This window comes from Liolophura sinensis, chromosome 6, assembly GCF_032854445.1.
Source record: "Liolophura sinensis isolate JHLJ2023 chromosome 6, CUHK_Ljap_v2, whole genome shotgun sequence".
NCBI classification, from domain to species: domain Eukaryota; kingdom Metazoa; phylum Mollusca; class Polyplacophora; order Chitonida; family Chitonidae; genus Liolophura; species Liolophura sinensis.
This window is the reverse complement of record NC_088300.1, coordinates 24,680,558-24,704,002: the sequence shown is the minus strand read 5'-3', so window position 1 is coordinate 24,704,002 and position 23,445 is coordinate 24,680,558. Positions and strand designations below refer to the sequence as shown.

Here is a 23,445-nt window from a genome sequence, read left to right as displayed (position 1 = left end):
ATATTTGGACTTTAAGTAAAACATCAAGAAATCAAATACACCCATTATGTTCTAGTTAGTTCCATTTCGACTTAAAATTAGGCTCGATGCTTTCATGTAAGTCCATTTAACTGTATGTAATTTTAACTTCTTCACAACATTTTAGGCGTTACTGAGCTAATTGCTAGCCACCTAAAATATTTGCCGCGATGCATTACGATTGTACAATAATAGTACACTGTGATCTCCAAATTTCCTTGAAGGCTTGAAAATGAGGAAATATCAATCAAATTTCTAAAAGTCCTAGAAGAAATGGCCACTAGGAACGACACATAACTAGCACCCCTCACCGGAGGATTAGCCCTCCCCCAGAAGAAATGGAGAGCGGTTTTTTTTTAGTGCAGATTATATGCGACACACCTCTGTCCTGTGATCATGCCAATAGTCAATCCTGACAGGGCAGACCAGGTACAGGGACACTGCATGCATACATACCAGTTCATTGATTGATCTAAACATTTCGTATCTGTGATATCAGTCCTAATTAAAGCTTACGTGCACGCCTTATCTCATCTTTGCTAAGTAAACCATGCACAGGCACAATTTAGACATAATTAGATAGTTTTAGCTCACGCTTTGCGCTTGAATTTATTTTCACCTTTTCTACAAATACCACACAGGAGATATCGCAGTTCAAAGTAAGTAAAATCGCGCACATTGAGGCAATCGAGAGCGCAGCCATGCTATCAGTTTTAACGAATTCGCCGGAGTTATTTCTATGACCCGAGGACGGTGTTGGTCCCGCCTGCGTGAGCCGAACCCTCTTTCGCCTTTCAACCGTATGGACGTTGGCACGACATCGTTTCTTCTCTAACATCCCATGACCTTGTATGGATTCCTGATGTAAAGTTGATTCAATGAGATAAGAGTTCTGTATGTACACCTTATGGCTTTATCGTAACAAACAGAAAGAGCATTTCCTCTGTGACTAATAAATACTGTGTAAAATATATCTAGTAAAACTTTCCATTCCAAAAGCATCAGTTTACTTTCAACGGAGCCATGTGAAACTGAAAGTCCGTTGTAGTTATGGTATACAGACTGAGCCGATTGCTGACTTGCACGTGATTGCCAGGATACCTCGACGCTGTTACGCCGTACTTAAGAATATTTCACTTATACGAAGGCGGTCAGCATTATGGTGGGAGGAAACCAGGCAAAGCCCAGGGGAAACCCACGACCATCCGAAGGTTGCAGACAGACCTTCCCACGTACGGCCGGAGAGGAAGTCAGCATGAGCTGGACTTGAACTCACGGCGACCGCATTGGTGAGAGGTCATTACCAATGGCTAACCTGGGTCATTACCAATGGCTAATCAACTGATCTATAGATCTTTAAACATGGCAGCTGTCATAAAAACCGGAAGTTCGACGGCCATATTTACCTTGTCTCATAAATATGACAGGTAAATGAATTCAACTTACACTTGTAGACCTCTCTTCGCTCGGCTCGACCTTCGGCCTCGCCTCACTACGTTCGGTGTCAGTTGTGTATCCATGGATGGTTAAACAATGGGTTTGGGATTTTCAGTAGTCTTACCTGTGGATAGGCGTATTCAGTCTAAATTTTAGGCACCAGACTTGAAAGATCCAATATTTGTTCATGATTTGTAGGTTTAAATTATGTTGAGCTACTTTAAGTTTCTACCCTGCATGATATTCGAAGAAAGAACGGTTGAAAATGTCAGTTCCCTTTTTAGCAACACTAGATCAAATATTGCACCAATAAAGTATACCACATTTAGTTTTTAAAACCCAACCTTTTTGTTTTTGTGGTACATTCACAAAATGGAGATATCGCAGTTCAAAGTAAGAAAAATCGCACACATTGAGGCAATCGAGAGCGCAGCCATGCTATCAGTTTTAACAAATTCGCCGGGAGTTATTTCTATGACCCGAGGACGGTGTTGGTTCCGCCTGCGTGAGCCGAACCCTCTTTCGCCTTTCAACCGTATGGACGTTGGCTACGAGTGACACGACACCGTATTTTCTCTAATGTAAATGATTCCTGATGTAAAGTTGATTTATAGAGTTAGGCCTATCAAGCACGTTATAAAAAATGTCTATGGCTGTTTAGGTCTGTTTCCACCTGTCATCCTAAATAACCCAGATTATGCTATTTGTGGTCTTTTCTTTGAATACCATGGTTATACCGGTTATACTGATGGTTTAGGCAGATGGTACAAATCCCACTGGAAGATATTGGTCAACATCCCTCATTAATCAGCTTGGAATATCGTGCTGATAGTGTATCGTCCACTTGAGCCATGACAACAACGGCGGCACTAAGGATGTCTCGTCTCGCAAACTACACAACTGTACAAACAATGTTTCCCTTGTTCTGCTGAGTTCGTGTCCTCAGATCTGTCAGCGTTTGATTTAGAGACTAAATATGGAAGACTGCAAATGTTTGTGGTTTGCTGGACTTAATAATCGGGTAAAGCGTGGCTTAGTAACCGGATGTGTGTTGATCAGAAAAGCATTACCCATCTTTTCTGCTTCCAGAGATAAGGTAGAAACGTTAACTATTCCACCTGTAGGGAAACTACAGGTGGAACAGTGTAGCCTTATATATGTCAACTGTCTTCATTACGTTCAAGCGTTGTTCTCAAGTCGATAAAATAAGGTCATAGTAATATAATGACACAGCGCAGAGAAGTCGAACAAGAGCAACCATATGTCGTGAGTTTTATTCTGGGGTCACAGTTTCATGGGATGCCATCTAGACTAATTCGGATGCTGAGTGACATGGATTACTACCGATGTATTTCACAGCAGTAGGAAAAAGTACAGTGGACAGAGAATTTACTTCAATAGGCCTACACCAGTGAACATAATCCGTTTGGACTACTGAAAGTGTGCATTCAGCAAAAATCATCATTTGAAACTTTCTGTTTTATATGAACACTATACCTAGGCAAGATGCAATATCTGTCTAAACTTTGAATCCAGATGGAACTTATTTGTATCTTGTGAGTATCAGAAAAATGAAGTGACATTCCGCTGGGGCCTGCAGTATAAGGTTGTTTTTGAATTTGTGAGCGAGTGCCTTCTTGCAACATTTTTGTCATCGCCTTTACCAGTTTTTCGTCCCTTGGCTTTTCCATTAACCAAGAAGTGAACTATCCAGTCATGCTTATTGACGGCCGGTATCTAATGCCGCATGGCTGCTGAGGACCACCAGTGCAAAACCCAAACCGTATTGACGACAACGATTCCACTGTTGTCTTCGAAGAGATATTCCGAGAGACGAACAACTGAACGTGTTTGGAGAATATTTTTTAACAATTTCAGGAAAAATGCGCAAGAAGCAAGAATTACTGAACAGCTCCTATTTTGTTGGAGAAGAAAATGGGCACCAGCAGCGCATATACTTTACGTTTTTTTCCGAGTTCAGCCGAACCGATCAGGTGACGCCCGCAGTGGAGGCCACAATGATTGGCATTTTGTGGCTGATAGCTTTTCTGGGCAACACGACCATTATTGCCAAAATTATCCGAAAGTGTCGTTTTACCAGATCTACGAATTGCTTCATCTTGAACTTAGCGTTGTCTGACAACCTGTTTGTTCTGACAGCGCCGCTGATCGCCGCCACACGGATCACCGAGTCCTGGCTTCTCGGCAAGTTTCTGTGTCACATTGTGATGTACCTCCAGTGTGCGTGCGCAGTCGTCTCTATTTGGACCATGACCATTATCAGCGTGGAGAGGTATTTCCGCATTGTGAGGCATCATCCTCGATTTTCTGGCCCACGGGCGATCAAAATTTTCTTTGTGACTACCTGGCTTATGTCTTGTATCTCGTTTTTGCCCTTAGCAGTCTATTTTGACACGCGCCATTTCAAGATCAGAGGTTCAGACGTGTACATCTGTACGCTAGTCTGGCCACTCGGACCTGTGGATTTACCTCTTCTGTTTTCCTCGGTTCTGTTTGCTGTGGGATTTGTTATCCCCTTATTTCTCATAGTGGTTAATTACCTTCGGATTTTCAGGAAATTTTGGCGATCGAGAAATGTCGTGAGATCCAGCGAGATTCTCGGGGTGAGTAGACTGACGGTAGTGACGAATCACAACATAGCAAGCATGCGCAGGAGGGACGAACGTGACTTCCGTGTTGTGAGGATGATGTTGCTGCTGGTAGGACTGTTCTTGGCGATGTGGACGCCAGTATTTGTTTGTCTGCTCGGCATCGAGCATGATGGAACTTCCCACACAATGACAATGCACTCGCAATATTTGTTTGCTGCTACTTGCCTTGCTTATGCCAACGCGGGGATTAATCCTTTGATTTACGGATTAATCAACAGAACATTGGTGGCTAATTGGTGCAAATGTTGTAAATGTTTGTCCAAACGAAGACAGAATGATAACAACAGTGTATTTACAGTACAACCGATGGAAGAGCGTGGGAATCCTGTTCAAACTGCTTGATAAGTATTTTTGTTTGTCAAGATCATGTTTTATATAGAATGGAGAACCTTTCGCGTATAAAGTTACTCGAGTCTGTATAAGCGGTGTAATCTGTTGTTCATTCGTACTTTGCGATGGCAATTTGAGAGTCATCTGGTACAATATAGTATACTAGTGTACTTATTCACTGCACTAAGCTGTGTATTCTATTTGTTTATTCCTGTCTTTGCAATGACATTTTGAGGCCAAATAGGTGAGGTAGTAATTATATTTATTCTATGCACTTAGCTGAGTAGCCAGTTGTTCATTCCTGCTTTTGCAATGGTATTTTAAGGGCAAATTGGTGCCGTGGTGCTTATTCACTGCAAGACAAAAATGGTAGGTTCAGGTTGCATTCTCCGGAGTCACTTTTTATATGAGAAAAGGTGCCCCGTGGTCTTAATCCGCACGGTGGTATTTATATTATTACATGTACATATAATACAAGGTAGAAATGGTATCCCATAAACCCTACCCAATTTTCATTTCGTGTGTCAGTGTTACATCCGAAAAGACGCCACTACCAAGCGCTAGTAACACTTTGTTTTACATGTCTGTGTGGATTGTATGCGATTTTAGTGATTCTATGAAAATCCGAGTGAAAAGAGGTCTACCATTAATTAAATGACCGTTGTCTTAACTCTGTCTTGACCACGTATTTAGCTGATGCACCAACATAAGTTTCCCATAAAGCCCAGCCCTCGCAGTAAGTATTATAGTACATCGTTGAAGTGAATCATATTTTAATTCCTGCACGAAGAACTTTACAATGCTTGATGCAGAAAATTGTAACATTCCACCGCTCTGACTGTTCGTTACGCCCGGCATGTTTACAATAACTAGCCTGCCACGAGCTATAGCGCACTGTGCATATCTGTACGTCAGAGTTGCGAAGGTTTGTCAGCAGTTTGCCAAGGGTCGGTGGTTTACCACGGGCAATCGGGTTGCCTCCACGCCTAAAACTGACCACCATCAATTCAGTATAGGTGTTGTGTAAATATTGTGTCAGTTTATTTATTTGAATTACGCTGTACTCCAGAATATTTCAACTACACGAAGCTGACCAGCATTATGGTGGGAGGAAACAGCCCGTGGGAAACCTATGATCATCCGCAAGTTGTTGACAGACCTTCCTATATTTATTTATTTATTTATTTGATTGGTGTTTTACGCCGTACTCAAGAATATTTCACTTATAGAACGGGCAGAGAAACCGAGCAGAACCCGGGGGGAAACCCACGACCGTCCGCAGGTTGCTGACAGACATTCCCACGAATGTGAAGCTAGCATGAGCTGGATTTGAACTCACAGCGACCCCATTGGTGAGAGACTCGTCACTGTGCTACACTAACACGCGAACCACTGGGCCACTGAGGCCCCCATTAATTGTCGACATAAAAGTATACAAGCTTTGCTCAAGCAATTGTCAACACAAAAGTTGACGCCAATGTGTTTGACAGGCTAAAATCTCTATATACGTTTAATTCCTGTTGCAATTTTTGTTTGTTTTTCACACGCCAGAACACAAAGTACACAGATGTCGGGAAAATAAACTTTGAAAGGCCTATCTTTTTCAGGTTTTTAAAGCGTCCTTTCAACTAAAGGGAATGTAAGAGAAGATGAATGGCTTGGGATCAAACATCTAAAAATGTTACATGTTGCTACCTCGCTTGGCGCTCAGCACTGAGAGGTTATAGACCGGGGAAACGTGACTGGTAGGCCCGGTGTAAGTGTAATGTAACTGAGTGGGGTGTCATGTCTTGTGTCTTCAGCAGGGTACTTCATTAGTGGCATCTGACTGAGAAAATCGTTAAGTACGACTTTGAACCCAAGCACAAGACTTTTTTATTTATATGACGGCGCTCAGTTTTGTAGGTAGACGAAACCACCGCCATTTGCTAAGTACCTGACAAGCCTACTGACTTATAGCCATGACCGAAGCAGCGAAAGATGAATTCGATCACACTGCTTCATTGTGCAATTAAGGGTATGATACTTGCAGTTAGTCAGCACCTATGTATCTCGGTCAGCGAGGTCTCTTACATGAATAACGATCGCACTGATGATCTGAAAACTTAGATTTACTTTATTATCACAAGATCAACAACGACGTCACGGCATGTTTTCCGCAACAGTGTTCGTGAGAGGGAGAAAGAGTGAGTGAAAGAGAGAGCGAGAAAGAACGAGATATTTACGCCATATACAAAACGATAATCCCAACCATAACAGATACACATATAACAATCAATAATTTATAAACACGAACACCTATATTATTACCACATTCTCTGGAGACAGGGTTTTCTCCTGAGTTAATCATCACACGGTATCATGTACTCATAGTTACACACTTTGAGATTATCGTCAAATCTCGTACCCGAGGGACAGTCCATCTTGAGGGGTCCAAGGTGCCATATTGTCATGGGCACACACATGATGAAGTGAATACAAGACGTGGGGTCCTTGTAGATACCCAGTCCATGCTCGTTGCAGTCAAAATCGTATATGTTTTCTGTGAAACATAAACCAAAAACCTTCATTTATCTACACTGTTATCAGAAAGTAATTTCTTGTATATACAGGGACGATTATTTATTTGTTAGATTTTCGTTTGTTTATTCATTTATCCGTAGTTTAACGCGCACAATGTTTCACTTACACGGCTGAGGTCCAGTTATGACTGGACGAAACACGGTGTGTTGATTTTGGTTCAACGTTTCACACTGGAATATTTCACTTATACGACGGCTGTCAGGATTTTTGAGAGGATAGAAGAGAACGAAGCTCAGGGAAACGACTTCCATTCCCAAGATACCCCACGGCCAACATGACTAAAGCCTCAGCGAAATCAGTTGGACTGGGTTCGAACTCGCGACGTCACGGGTCAAGGCTCAATCGGCTGTGAGGAGAGTAACACTTTTGGTCAAATGAACCGACAATCACCCTCAACTATAAGATAATAAGGTCGGTTCTGAACTACACAGATCATTTGTTGAACTTGCGAAACGATTTCAATATCAGTCGGAATTTGCTAGATGGAAATAGCTATTACACACATATGGAGTGTCCTGTTGTACAAAGCGATGTAAGTGTTAGCATGAATATTCTGCTTTTGGGAGCCCCGAATGATGATGACCTATACTGTTGATTTATATAGGTTTCTTGAAGGTTAATACAACTTTTCAAGTCCATATTAAGTTTATTTTCCACACATGCAATTGGTAATTATCTTTTAAATTAAAGATAATGCAAAAACGCTTAATTACCAAAATAATGAACTGTACCGATACCAGAAAATGGCCCTTGTCGTGATGGTCCACATCATGACACTCTGCGAAAAGTGGCAAAAGGCACAGTTTGGCTCTAAATCGGCTTAACCTGGGGCTAGGGGCGCTATATTCATGGTGCCGAATCAAACTGCCACGTTCGATATTTGAACAGTTGCAATCAAAACACAACTGAGATGCATATTTTGTTATCGACAACTGATATTCTAGCATGGTACTCGATTTGAATGCTGATTTCACTCAGTCGGTCAGAACATACCTTGCAACATTATTGAAATTACTGTTACTGCTTCTCTTAGCATGATTCCGTCCTATTTTCACACTTTATACACTTTCTTAATTCTTTGGTGGTTTGTGTTATACGTCGTTCTGGGAATTGGCCATGCCATTATTTTAAGGAACGTCCTTATTGGTTGACAGCTGCAATACGAATGTCTGTTTTGACACATAGGTTAAAATATCAAAATAACTATACCGATACTAAACGAAAATAACTCACCGTGATGGTCCACGTCGTGACTCTCTGTGGATGTCGACGGCTCTTCTTGAAATTCCCCGGGTTCGCTGTAGTAATAGTCCTCAGAGCCGTAGTCTGAGTCGTAATACTCAGAGCTGTAGTCGTACCAGTCGCCTTCATGAGAGTAATCGTATTCGCTATCGTAGTCACTTTCACTCCAGTCTGAATCCTCATGTTCAGAATCCCAGTAATCATACCAGGAATAGTCGCTGACATCACCATTGGATTCACTTTCGCTTTTCTCAAGGTCCTCGCTGAACTCTGGGGTTTCGCCGGGTTGCTGGACCTCTTGCGGTCTGGTCTTTGTTGAGGGTGTCGATGATTCGCTCTGATTCGATAAGATAGAATCTTCGATTATTGAATCGACATTTTTGTCCATATTATGCTTATCGTCCGATTTTGATGTAATGTTTTGAAGATTATCAATCTGAGACGTGTCATTTAGCTTTATTTCTATTGTGGTTGTGCTGTTAAAAACGTTATCAATGTTGTTGTTGGAATCATTGTGTTGATGGTTGTGTCTTTCCTGTATCCTTGCGGATTCTTTCTTGCCTTCGATTTTATTTTCCTTTTCCGGGATTGTTTCGTTTTGAGGATCATCATCTTCCTCAGATGTGTTAGTCTCCGGCCACCCAACGTTATCGAACGTTGTCGTTGTTTCGAAGTGAATCTCGCCTGGCGGCCCACGTGACATGTTCCGTAAATCCTGAATGTTCGAACTGTTAAAACTAGGAAATGTCTGATTTTCGCCCCACTCCGAAAAGTTTGACCGAATCTGTTTGAAATCGCCATTTTCTGAGGATAAATTTGTATCTTGTCGATTATTTTTAGTCTTTTCTTGTGAGTTTTGGCGGTTCCATGAAGGAGGATATTGCGTAATCCAAGGGTTCCAGAAAATCGGAGTCTCGCTGACCGCCGTGGGAGGATATTCTGTGGTCACTGGGTTTGATCCATTCCTATCCGTGTCATTGCCCCAAAACCTTCTCATTTCGTTTTGACTACTGAGACCTCCTTCGCTGGACGTTGGTCCCTGTTTCTGTTTGCGACCAACAGAGAGACCACCGCTTTCCAGCTGCTGCGATGACCCCTTCGGTCGACCACCAACTTTGTTTGAACCTTTCACCTCCGTGCTTTTAGGCCGATCTTGGACGATGTCCTCGCTTTTTTTGATGTTCCCCAGACCACCCTTACCCCTTGGCGGAGAGCCTCTCGGCGTGTTAAGTCCGTCGTCAAGGAGATCGTCTGAATCATAACTAGGTTTCAGGACGTTGTTGATTGCTCTTAAAAGTGGAAATCTGCCTTCGTTACAATGACCGGTAAAGTCATCCATCTCAATTGACCAGACCAAGACGCCACCCAATCCCCTCTTCAAAACATCATTCATCTGTTGTTCCGAAAAGAAATGCCACTTAATAGCTTGATACTTGCTCTTTATTTGTTTAGCAGAATTTTTGTGCACATTTCACGCATGCGTGTATGAAGAATTCACTGTCACTGGCCAGGCGCCTGTGGCCTCCAGTTGAAGTTTTATACGAAAACTTTACTCGTAAACCATAAAATGAGACTGGAAACAGTATTGCCTTTCTGGATAAACTTGTTCGTTATTCCAAAATGGATGTGAATGAATATTATAAAGAAAGCTGGATAAAAATCCAGATGTCACAAGCTATTTTCACCCATGCATTTAATTACTGTTTATGAAATGCATGTGCCAGAAGAAACTATTTCCATATGCGGTAATTCCTCAAGATTTTCACCGATCGGGTTTCAGATTTGAACTCAGTATCAACTGGTTTTGGCCGCGGCATTAATTAACCATACGCCGATCTTCATGCAACTTTTTGACCTTGGAGATTTGTTAAAACGGCTATGGGGGCATACCTTTATGATTAAGCTGTCTTGATTCTCAAACCCCACCCAATCTCCTTGGCCGTGAGCGTAAGGAACATACTGGTCATCAATCCACTCCAACTGCCATCCTCTGTTTTCCAGGGCGTCACAAATCTAGAAAAATGTTAATGATCTGTTTAAACGAGTATCATAGATATCCGGATATGCCTGTCGAAATCTCTGTTCCTCAACATCTTTAACCGCTGCCAGGAAATATTGACAAAGCGGTGTTGCAACGAGTATATTAGTATATAGTTGAAGAAAATATTCAATTGTAAACTGACCGCCTTAGTATAAGTTACAAATTTTTCAACAAGAGTGAACAAAGAGAAAATTCCATTTTTACACTTCCTTTGTTTCTGGACTATGTTATATATGATTTCAATATAATTCTAATTTTGATGTGAGATTAAATAAAGAAAAACACAATATCTACACAATTCCGTTCCAAACTGTAACCATTCCATGCTGAATCTACATTATTAACATAAGTATAGGGCTTTTTAATTGATCGGAAATCAGTTGTAGCATGTCGGAATTCCTTTCAGACCGCGATGAACATTGAATGTTACTGACCTCATAATATGCCAGTATCCCAGATTCATTTGTGTGTGGGCCTGGTGATCCGGGACCGAGCACAGGGGCCCGGACTCCGTGATGTTTGGGATCTGCCAACTTGAAAGATATGCCGTAGGTGGCCAGCCCAACGCACAACTTCTCCGGGGGAATGCCACTTCTGAGCCAGTACTCTACTGACCATACCTAAAGAACACGTTTATATGTACCAGTATTCAATCCAGGTATGGCAACTAAAGACGTCCAATAATATCCTGAAATCTTATTACTGTATTTATTTGATTGGTGAGGGACCTCTGTGGCTCAGTCGGTTAGCGCGCTAGCGCAGCGTAGTGACCCAGAAGACTCTCACCAATGTGGTTGTTGTGAATTCATGTCCAGCTCATACTGGCTTCCTCTCCGGTCGTAAGTGGCAAGGTCCTGCAACAACCTGCGGATGGTTGTGGGTTTTCCCCGGGCTCTGCCAGGTTCCCATCCACCACAATACTGGCCGCCGTCGTATAAGTGAAATATTCTTGAGTACGGCGTACAATCTAATCAAATAAATTAATTTTATTAGCGTTTTATGCCGTGCTCAAGAATATTTTACATGTACAACATTATGGTGGGAAGAAACCGGACAGAGCCCACGACCATCCAGTGGGCTGGCAGACTTTGTCGCGTACAACTGGGGAGGGGGGGGGGGGGTAGCAAAAGCTTGAGTGAGTGAGTGAGTGCTTGGGGTTTAACGTCGTACTTTAACAATTTTTCAGTCATATGACGTCGAAGGAATCCTTACAGAGCATGTAATTTGCCTTCATGTTGCAAGACGGATTTCCACCCAACTTTTAGCTAGTGCTGCGTTACTGAGACGCCTTGCCGAAGGAAAGTAATTCGCCCCGCCCGAGCCATTATACTGATATGGGTTGCACTATCCCCTTCATGCTGAATGCCAAGCGAGGAAGTTACAACTTCCTCTTTTAAGGTCTTAGGTGTGACTCGACCCAGGATTGACCCTGGTTCTACCACTTTGTGCTATCGGGGCCAGTACTGTGCTATCGGGTCGGTACAAAATCTTGAACTCACAGTCATTGAATTGCATAAAGCGTCGCACACAACTGAGCAAAGTAATTCACGTGATTAGGAAAAAACGTTGAAAATTTGTAATGAAAAAAAAAACACTTAAGAACCATAGTACAATTGTGTATGATTTCGATTTCTACATAGGATCAGGATAGTGAATATACCAAACAAATGGTTTGAAACCATAATTTGTAAAAGAAATTACAGCAGAGAAAACGGAATAAGCCTTCTGCCATCAACGCATACTGTTGAATAAGGGTTTAATCCCTGTGTTCTTATTCGTAGGTAAGCAGTAACGTATAGGTTCGATCTGTACCTTTAAATAGCATGACTTACGACCGGTATTAATCTGTCATAATTTCAGTAGGTTTACATCCTAGGACTTTATATAAAGCACAGTTTGACGAAAATATGATTTAGAAAATTGGGCCAAATGTCACATTTCGGCTCTATTTTCATCAAAAAAAGTCTCTAGTGACTTAATCAGTTTGTGCGCATGTGTACTGGAGTTTAACATACGAAGTTATGTTGTCGATCCGCATCTTTGTCAAGCCTGTGAGGGAGCAGAGCACTGTGATGACCGGTCACATTCTCCCAGTTAGCTCCATGGTAATTGTACGTCATCAACAACACGTAGTCAACATACCTTCAACGTGAAGAAAAATAATAATGCAGACTTGTAATTAGCAAAACGGCTAATGTACATGTAATTCCCGCGCATTATCCACTCCGGAACAAGCTGAACTGATCACAGTTTTCGTGTAAACTTTGAATATCACAAATACAGGAATGATAGGAATAGATAGCTTGGGATCAAATTTATTCAGGCGGGAAAGGTTCCCATTATTATGCTGGGCTATGTATGACAAGAATTTGCAGTCTGGAATTTCATGTGAACACCGTACACGAAATCAACATACTTTCCACATTCCTTACAAAGCATGTTCCGCTCTGTACGAAGGTAAAGTGCGGAACATGCGCTGAAATAAAAGTATACCTACTTTTTTTTTTACAAAACAGCGTAATGAAGACATGCAAATGTGATCAAATAGCACCCAGCTCTAAATTTACTCCCCTGCTCATTAACGACATGACAGTAAGTCAGCACAGAGATGTAATCAACATACTTCCAGTGGGAAAAGAAATAACACTCACATGAAGACAAACACAAAGAAACAGGTAAATATCTGTAAGTATCTAATCTTACCGTCTTTGAAAAAAAAGTATAGGTATCTGGTTCACTTTGTTATGAATAACGTTTCACCTCATAACTGTGGCCGATTTAAAGCGCTCTGACTATGAGAATGTATTTATGTTATATAACTCACAGCCACAGCTTGTCCTGCTCATACGCTATCTCTGCGTAGTACTTGCTGGCCGCCGCCGCCATGGTCAGCAACAGTTTGGGAGCTCGCCGCCTGAGGGCATCCACTTCAAATGCTCGTTGTATTGTCTGCTCACATATATAATCATGCAATTAAACATATGATATTTCATATGAAAAGTGGATGAAACTGTAATATACTGGCACAATTTCTCTGAATATTACAATTCCACTGGATCGCCCGCCTCCGGCTTCTTTACATTCATGTATGTCCCCCTTATTATGCCGTGCTCCAAGTGACGGTACGGATTGCTTATTCCAACTTCGGACCATGCCATCGTCCTAGCTCACATAAGTCATCACTGCAGCTATGATTCATATTTAAATTTAAAATCTTACTTATTCCCAAAGAATACTTTTGCTCTCATACTATTTGGATAATCTGAAAGTGTACAACTTTGTTTCCCAGTTATGACATCGCTTTGTTTTAAGGAACTCTAACCTTCTTTGAAAGCTGGAGGAGAATAAGTGTGGAAAAGTATTGGGTCGCGCTTGAAAGCGGTCAAGAAATAGTTATCTCCCTTACTCCAGTCTTTACGAGTCATCCTAAACCCAATTCCTTCGAATCTATGGCTCAGTCAGCTGTAGGATGCATGAGCGCATTGATATTTCTTATCATTTGTGTGGTAAACTCGTCAACTTCAACTGCCAAAATATATATTCTCTAACTTCCAGGAGTTACCTTTTCATAGTATATTGTTTTCTATATTCTTCTTTATATTTTTCTATAATATTCTAAAATTTTCCTTTGTAGAATATCTCGTTGAGTATTACATTTACCCGATATGAAAGTTTTGTATCTCTTTATATACCATTGAAAGCAAAAAAAAAGCAATATTATAGTTTTTAATATCTATATACCGTAGGTTTAAAAAGCGCTACCATTAAATGGAATAATATGATTTCAGATAATTTAGTTCCACACAAAACGTGGTATGTTCAACAGATTAGAAAATATCATTTGTATGTTTAAAATTGTAGTTTATGCCAATTAAGGCTTAGGGTGTGCGAAATTCTTGGCAGAGTTGGTGGTTCCATGGTAAACAGAATGCTAAATATGGGTAAATGTAGTTGATACTTGCAAAGCTGTAGATCTGATGCATGTTTGTTCTTTATTTTTATAAAACAGATTCCCGCCAGTACATTAAGTAAAGACACACGTGTCAGCTTTCATCTATAAAATAATAATAATAATCCACGGCTTCTTTTGACGCATGCTCATTCACGTGTGTGATATTCCACTTCCGGCCGTTAGACATACATTTTATAGAATGCTCATAAATACAGTCAATATTTTCCAGAGATTTAAGAAGTATCTTTTACAGCATAGTTTATTTGCTTAATAAGACCAAGACATTTTACCTATAAAAACAGAAAGATTCTGTTTCTGAAAAAGGTACACATCTATGAAAAAGTCAGTATGATAAAGGTGAAAAACAATCACTTATAATATACACGGTATTTAATACACTTCCCAAGCTGTCTATTTATGACTGTTTAACTTACTTCAATTAAATGAAAGAGGATATGAATATGTTAGTTATAACAAAATTCTTGAATTGATACCTAAGTCTATTTTAACAGTATCTTAACGCCGTACTCAAGAATATTTCACTTATACGACAACGGCCATCATTGTGGTGGTAGGAAACCTGAGCCCGGCGGAAATCCACGACCATCCACAGACTGCTGCAGACCTTCACACGAACTCTGTTTCAAGAGGTGTTAAAATATTCGGGTTGGAAAGGTATATACCAAGCCTGATCTATTTATGGTGTCCTTTTTAAAAAACAATTATTTAAAGAATATTTCCTAATGTAAGCATTGCTGTAAGGCCGTATCGAATATTATATAATAAATCTACAACAACAACAACATAAATTTTTTTCAAAATTGACTTAAAATACATGTAATACAATAATTGGACAAGTTTACACATATTCTTTAGAGATAAATCGCCGAGGAATTCTATACTATACCTTCATTAGTTCTGTAAATTTGTACTTATCCTCCGCTTGGCTACCTCTGATCCCGGGGAATTCCCAGTCCATGTCCATGCCATCAAATCCATAACTGCAAACACAGCCGTGTGCAATAATAATAAATTACAATAACTGGTTCAAACACTGATATAGCGTATACAATCCTGGTTTCAATCATTTTCTCTTGTGGAATTTGTGGTAATTATGGCTTACATCAAGGTGTGACCTATACTTCAAAGGATCATTGTTCTAACGTCTATTTCCTAAACTCTGATAAGATGCGACAAACAAACCTAGTCACGTTTCGCACCCGGATTTAGACACGATCCGTCTTCGGATGCCTACCAGTTCCGTTTATTTAAAGAATCTCACAGCTAAACATATTTGGAATAAGACAAACTCGGAGAGACAGTACGCGTTACATCTCTTCACATATTTGTTCGAAACTGATTGTTTACTGAGCTATCTTAGTCCGAGTTAGAAGCGGAACTGTTGGCCCGATAGACAACGAGTGGATACTAGAGCAGTAAACGTAGGAACATCCAGTGTTAGGGATGAAATCGATGATGTAACGTCAGGTAGCTCAGTAGCTAACCCTTTGGAAAGCTAGCGTAAACCTCCTTAAGGTCACAAAAGCCGTTATGCTATCGCGGGTTACCAATATATAATGGAAAAAGGCTTTAAGCACCCGTCCAGTAAAATTTATCACCATGGACAAGGCTTTCCGGTGGACATTCACATGTTAGAGGTCGAGTAATTCTTGAGTTATCGTCAAGACAGTAACACATACCAAGTCAGTTGAAACAGAACGAAGGGCCCATCTTAATAATTCAGTTCAATAACATAAAAGAGTAGGAAAACACGGAAATGTCTTAACAATGTGAAAGGAATATCTGAATATGTTTGTAATGTAAATGAAGACGTATTCAGCATTGAGAGTAAAACCAGAGCAACGACGACTCGAACAGTGTGATAGCTGGCAAATGGTCACCCTTAACCGGTGAAATACATAAAGACGTATTCAGCATAGAGAGTAAATCCAGAGCAACGACGACTCGAACAGTGTGATAGCTGGCAAATGGTCACCCTTAACGGGTGAAATACATAAAGACGTATTCAGCATTTAGAGTAAAACCAGAGCAGCGACGACTCGAACAGTGTGATAGCTGGCTAATGGTCACCCTTAACCGGTGAAATACATAAAGACGTATTCAGCATTGAGAGTAAAACCAGAGCAGCGACGACTCGAACAGTGTGATAGCTGGCTAATGGTCACCCTTAACCGGTGAAATACATAAAGACGTATTCAGCATTGAGAGTAAAACCAGAGCAACGACGACTCGAACAGTGTGATAGCTGGCAAACCCTTAACCGGTGAAATACAGCCTCTTGTTGATTTACAATGCATTTTTTTTTTCTTTACAACAAAGGTCGCGTGGACATAATAATACCAGTGAGAAAACAGTTGGACTCTCTTAAGTGCATAGTGTCAAATGTGTTGGAGAGAAACGAATACCTACTGCCGCAAGTAGTGGACTACCCTCGCTGCAAACAGCCGCATTGATTCCAACGTCGCTATTACAGGCAGGAAGGGGAGAGAACCGATCCTCCAGCCACCCACCGCCAGGATCAACTTCAACTTGGGATTTATTTCCTTCAGCTTGTGAGTGCGCATGTACAGACCTGGAAACAAAAGCAGTATTGGTAAACATGAGCTAGTACAGCATTCGTGAACAGCAACAAAACACACCGACAATGGAAAGTTAATAACAATATAAGAAGTTAATAATAATAATAATAATTTGGGACGTGTAATGATGACAAAGCGATTCTGCGGAGCATTCGACGCTATATTTGCGTCCAAGTACTAGAGTGAGTGAGTGAGTGCTTGGGGTTTAACGTCGTTCTCAACAATTTTTCAGTCATATGACGACGAGGGAATCATTAGGGTGCATGTACGTGTAATGTGCCTCCTTGTTGCAGGACGGATTTCCACCGCTCTTTTATTTAGTGCTGCCTCACTGAGACGACTTACCGAAGGCAAGCAAGCCGCCCCGCCCGAGCCATTATACAGATACGGGTCAACCAGTTGTTGCACTATCCTCTTCATGCTGAACGCCAAGCGAGGAAGTTACAACTTCCTCTTATAAAGTCTTAGGTGTGACTCGATCAAGGATTGATCCTGGATCTACCGGTCCCGAAGCGGACACTCTACCGACTGTGCTATCCGGGCCGGTCTAAGTACTAGATGTGTGTACACAAAAGAGTGAGTGAGTGAATGAGTGCTTGAGGTTTAACGTCGTATTCAACAATTTTTCAGTCATATGACGACGAAGGAATCCTTAGGGTGCATGTACGTGTAATGTGCCTCCTTGTCGCAGGACGGATTTCCACCGCTCTTTTATCTAGTGCTGCTTCACTGAGACGACTTACCGAAGGCAAGTAAGGCGCCCCGCCCGAGCCATTTGTGCAACCAGTCGTTGCACTCTCCCCTTCTGTACACAAAAAAAGTGTCGTTGAGGCGTTAGTATCATAATCCAGTAGGCCTACTCCAGCAGACATCTGAACTGTTGTCACTGAAGTCAGATCTAGTAGCTATCACCTCTAATTTGACTTATCGGTAACTAGATCTAAAGAAATAGACCTACCCATACTTTCAAGCTACCTATTAAACGGTGAGACGTCAGTCATTTGTGCATTTAAACAACGATTCTGATTAACAATATAGTATGACTTTATCAATCGCAGAAGGGTAAACGAACGAGCTGTACACAGGTTTTACCTCAGCCTTTTATCATTTGTGGATTAAAACCACGACTTTTGATAAGTGTATGACTTTTCCCACGAAAGATGTGTAATCGGACAAACTCGGAACAGACGCCATATGTACCTGAATTCTAATTAACAACTAAGGTTCAAGTCATAATACAGGGTGATGTTTCTAGACCTGAGTTTTTGGGTGCCTGAGAATGCTCAATGTTATTACCTTTCCGAAATGTGGAAGCCGGTTACTTAACGGGAGTGGCCGGCGAGGTTATTGTTTGCACATGTGTTACTAATCTTCCTCGCCAGAATTTTCCGGTGTGATATGATATAAGTAAAAAATGTCAAGAAGGAAATTTGAAGAACGCCCCTAACCCTGATTCCACAAGGTCCACGGCAAACAACCAAGTAAATGATTAACTGGAAGGAGTTCCCAAAATGTGTGTAGAAAGTTTCTCTCTTGACAAGGCGTCGTGTACAAGAGAAAGGGGCTATGACGTAATCATAGCACATACAACACATAAGAACTTCCCGTGATATATATGCATGGCATGACCCGTTAACGTTCGAATTTATTCCACCTGCGTTCGATAACCTACAAAACTTTCAAGGTCCATCGATAGACAGATAATGTTTTCCAATGCAGGACCGGTCTTCTGAGAGCCGTCGAGGCAACCTTTTGGATTAAAGAGCAGTCCACGTGTGTTGACACAAGTGTTTTCTGAGGCCAAACAATGATGGATAAAAATAAATTACGTAATTTGAGTAATTATGTTTGAGTGATTGCAATACGTCAATAGGGTGCAAAATGCAAAGAATTCCAGAGTCAATAGGCCAGAAAAAAGGGTGATCTGCAAAGTGATCCAGTCCAGAACAAATCATTCACACTCGATTGTGTATAAACAAGAATGTTTCTCTTTTGAGGTTACAGCGGTAGTTTACGCCATGTGTCTATTAATACTTTAGAACGCAAAAACCTTGTGATAAATTGTATCTGTACACAATACTTGAAAGAGTGGAATGCATCAAAAATATGTCAGAAACGAAATTTTCCGGTATGTTGTTAAATATCAAATGTGATGTACGAGGCCTTACATGCAAACTTACCAGCATGAATGCTTGTATCTGTTGGTGGATAAACTGTTCAACTCAAATTATTTATGTATTTATTCGCTCGATTGTTGTTTGAATATTTTTTCCACTCATATCATGGTGGTCAGTTAAATGGGTAGGGCTCATTGCAGGCCCGGAGTAAACAACTTACTGACGGACTTTCCACAGTGCACAGTTTGTGCAGCATATTTTTGAAAGAAAATTGGTATATATTGTATAAACGACCACAAGACTGTAACCGTCCGCTTTTTGTCACCAAGGCCCCGCACAGTGAGAGCAAGAAAATCTGCTAAAGCAAGGTTCGAACCTTCACCTCGTGTTGCTTTGGAATTGAAGGCAAGCACTTCGGTCCTCTCACCAACTTAAATTAGTATGTCCACATGTCATTGTATAATAATATTGGACGTGAGTTAAGGAATACTTGTTGTGAATACTTAAACGTAGAAAAGAGCTCTGCATTATATTCAAAGCACACTCACTCGATAATGAAAAATATGTCTATAGAGAGTGCATGTAACATTGATTGAGATATCAGAGAAAAGTCAACTAAAATTCTCCCATCTCGAATCAAACATTAATTCAGTTTGCTTAATCAATATTCTAAAGCGTCTTAATATTTCAAAATCGTTTCATAATCCATATTTTATTTTAATTTCTTTTGCCACGCTGGATAGCAGAATCGCCTATACGTTTGGTGCCAGGTAAGTATAAAGTACATACGTAGATGATTGCTGCGTGAGCAACTCACAGCAAGCTTTACGAGCGCATACAGACATTCCCATGAATTTCATTACATTACATCACAATGAATGTATTTTGTCTTAATAAAGCTCTATACGGAGGCGTCATGTACATCGTCTATAGTCTTGCATATAAAGGTGCATTGGCCAACGCGAAAACTCCTATCTAAACTACCTATACGGAAATAAATATAGCGGAATTCAAAATGGGAGTGAGTGTGTGCTTCGGGTTTAACTTCGTTCTTTTTTTAAGTCATATGACTACGAAAGGAATCCTTATAGTGCGTTTAATGGTCCCCCTTTGTTTCAGGACGGATTTCCACCGCTCTTTTATCTAGTGCTGCTTCACGCAGACGCATTACCGAAGGCAAGTAAGGCACCCCGCCCGAACCATTATAGTGGCACGGGTCAAGCAGTCGTTGCGCTACCCCCTTCACGCTGAAGTTACAGCTTCCTCGGTTAGGGTCTTAAGTGTTACTCGACCCAGGATTGACCCTGGATCTACCGCCCCCCGAACCGGACGTTCTATCAAATTGGGAATAAAACCGTTTGTTCCACGCTGTTTTTTCACAAAATCCGATTTTCCTGTGTCTGTAACGTATGTCTGGAGGGTTACTGGATGAATCAATATTCTGTTCGAGATTTCTCTTATTTTTGGAAAACCCTCATCCTACACAAACTTTGAAGCCATCGTGAATACGATGTCATGTAGCTTTTGTTGTTTGTAGGGGTTAGTCTACAGCCTATACTTAATGCATTTTTATTGTCATGAAGCCCAGATTTTGGACACACGTATTGGAAGGTCACATAAATCGACTCACAAATACGAAATCCTCGCTGCAGCATTAAATTTAAAAAAACTATGAACTCTTCGCTATGAGAGGAATGTTTTTTTCTGAAATCTTTCTTGCCAAATTAAGATTTTCGGAAATCAGTATATATAAACGGATATAAGTTGCCTTGGGTTGATTAACATGACACAACAAAACACATTTTCATTTTTCCTTGTGATGACACAGGACAGAATAGGTTCACCGTACTAGACAGTATTTCACGTACCATGTTTGCCAAGGTCGTTCCAGTTGTTGGGCTCTAAGCCTTTGCCACCCTCGGCGATGTCAGCAAAGGCAAATATGAGATGAGTACATAGATACGGGTCGATATTTTCCGGCCAGAACTTCCCGATACCACCCCGCGCATTCGAAGAGCTAGAGAAGTAACAGAAAACCTTTTTTCCCGCTAAAAAGGAATTTAAAAGAAGGCAAAAATATGAACAATGCAAGATCAACAAAATGGACATATTTAGATAGGAGAGAATTGCGTAAATGATAAGATAAAGCTGTATACGTGTATCTGCGCCTTCAAGTCAGAGGCATCTCTAACAAATGGTGATAGATATATGGTGCTTTATTCATACATACAGAGCACAAGACTAAATTCAGCCTTATTCGAATGATGTCACATATGAGATGTTTTTGATTTTGCTAAAATGAAATTATATTATAATTATAACGATAAAATTGTACCAATGTATGGTCCATAAAATGTTTAATATTAGATTAGCTGTTACACAGGTTTATCTGATATACTTGCTTCATGAATATAGTCTACAAAATGTAGTTTTGGGGTAAAAAATGCCCTCACTTCACCATATACATGTACCAATTGGAAATATGGCCGATAAGGCACACCTTGTTTGGACTGAGTACAGTAGAGTTAAATTTTCAGCCTGTAAGGCAGACGTATTTTAGATATATATTTCAATGGTCTTTATTTAATATTTACTATTCCTTTAGGCCGTGCTCAAGATAATTTAACTTGTACGAGGGCAGATAGGTTTGTGGGCAAAGGAAATTCAGGCGGTCTTTTGTATTTGTGGAGGAAACCGGGAGTGCCCAGATTATACCACACACCCACGCGTCATTGACGAACCTTCTTTCGTATGACAAATGCATGCGCATAATATTGGAGGAAGAAGAATGGTCTTCACATACCGCTGACCTGCGCAAACGCACACACAAGCGTTGTCGACTGTCCAGTGTATACGAAGTTCCCCAATAAAAGCCACATCGATTAACTGGATCTGAATCCATAGACTGTGTGCCGTGTGGTTGGAATTTCGCTAGAGAGACGTAACTGTCAGGAAGACGCATACTTCAGAGAAATGTCGCCTTAGGAACTTTACATTTGAATTAAGCTACACCCCCTTCGCAAAATGGGCCCCTGGATGGCCAGTTAAGTGTTTGAAATCTGAACTGAAGCAGTCCACAATGCTCAACCGGTGAGACACGTTCAGCCAACACTGCCATTACTTTTGAACTGTATCTTAGCATTTGTCTGTTTCTGATCGGGTTGTGTCTGTTCTCAAACAATGACCAGCTGTAATTTCTGTTGTTTTTATTTACTTTGTATATTTTTCTCTTTTCTGTGAGGCAAAAGACGCGACACAGTTAAAAAGAGAAGAAAAGAGTGGAAAGGGTCAGAAAATTCTACCTACCAATGTGTTTCATTATCGGTTGATTAAGACTTGCTACCAGAACCTATTCCCATTTTATGTAGTATGTAATGATCTCATTAGACAGATAACTGAAGTGATATATACAATATATGATATCTGTTTTGGTTTCGCACAACTCATGGTGTTGTTTTAGAGTCCAGTCTATACTTCTTGTATTGAATTTGTCATCCTAGCATAGCATTTTGACCTTTGCAATCTTACCTTCAGCTCCTTGAAGAAAAGCCAACCCTAACACAATCAGAGTATAAAGCCCCATTTCCTAAAATAGAAAAATAAAAGATTACACAATTCAGATGAGCAAACATTGGAACTTGAAACTTGTAAAAACGAATGCCACATACCACACCTCTATGTAAGTGCAGATCGAAATAATATTGCCCGGCGCTCTTTGGTTTGCACACTGATTCTAATGTTTGCTGAGTACATATTTTGAAATAAACATTTACTTACATTGTCAAATATTTCCATCTTTACATTTGCGATTCTTTTATTTGATATTATGAAGAAAACACATAAAAGCATGACTTCCATATTCATTTGGTGAACACAGTCACGATAATTAATTATGTGTCTAGGCAATCTGCGAAAAGTTTTCTTTTTAACATTTCCACATCTCGTATTTTATTTGGTAAGGTAGAGAGGTAAGAGGAATTCTATGAATTTTTCTGCCTGAATAGCAAACGTGCATTTTACTGAAAACCAAGATTTTCGCCAATCAATACAAATAAATAAAAAATTTAAACCAGTTTATCAGGAAGTAAACACTGGTTAATATGTGCCGATTTATTTATTTATTTATTTATTTATTTTTTTAATTTATTCAATTGTGCTTAACGTCCAACTCAAAACTTTTTCTTTTGTACGATGGCGGTCAGTTTTATGGATAGAGGAAATCAGAGTGCCCGGCGTAAACCACTGACCACAGTCAAGTTACTGGCGAATTTTCTCCCCTGTGACGCACAAATATGTATACCATATTGGTGGAAGACAAGTGGTTTAAAACGGAAGTTAGACTGTCTACAAATTCTTTGTTCAAGGCCGGGATTGACCCCGCACCATCTGTGTCCTGTTTGAAATCCAGCGCCTGTACAACCACTAGACCAGGGCCCGCTCCCACATCGAAGAC

At 40.6% G+C, this 23,445-nt stretch overlaps 2 protein-coding genes across 2 annotated transcripts; one reads left to right on the top strand and one right to left on the bottom strand.

The window, feature by feature from the left end:
* Positions 1 to 3,338: 3,338 nt before the first annotated feature.
* On the top strand, positions 3,339 to 4,469 carry LOC135467030 (free fatty acid receptor 4-like). The gene has a single exon (XM_064744787.1). The coding sequence runs from the start codon at positions 3,339 to 3,341 to the stop codon at positions 4,467 to 4,469; it is 1,131 nt and encodes a 376-aa protein (XP_064600857.1).
* A 2,330-nt stretch (positions 4,470 to 6,799) lies between these two features.
* LOC135467029 (uncharacterized) lies at positions 6,800 to 22,787 on the bottom strand. The gene is made up of 11 exons (XM_064744784.1): positions 22,770 to 22,787; positions 22,521 to 22,578; positions 20,861 to 21,040; positions 16,706 to 16,868; positions 15,183 to 15,276; positions 13,148 to 13,272; positions 12,339 to 12,465; positions 10,758 to 10,943; positions 10,173 to 10,295; positions 8,274 to 9,675; positions 6,800 to 6,999 (listed from the first exon to the last, which is right to left on the bottom strand). The coding sequence occupies exons 1-11, from the start codon at positions 22,785 to 22,787 to the stop codon at positions 6,800 to 6,802; spliced, it is 2,676 nt and encodes an 891-aa protein (XP_064600854.1).
* Positions 22,788 to 23,445: the final 658 nt, after the last annotated feature.

What these genes read in the sequence shown, in the direction of transcription:
- LOC135467030 (XM_064744787.1), top strand. Translation starts at nt 3,339, where the DNA reads ATGCGCAAGAAGCAAGAATTACTGAACAGCTCCTATTTTGTTGGAGAA.
- LOC135467029 (XM_064744784.1), bottom strand. An exon ending in TTTTCTTCAAGGAGCTGAAG is followed by an intron (nt 21,041 to 22,520) that starts GTAAGATTGCAA and finishes ATTCCTTTTTAG; the next exon opens with CGGGAAAAAAGGTTTTCTGT. An exon ending in CGGATCGACAACATAACTTC is followed by an intron (nt 10,944 to 12,338) that starts GTATGTTAAACT and finishes CGTGTTCTTTAG; the next exon opens with GTATGGTCAGTAGAGTACTG.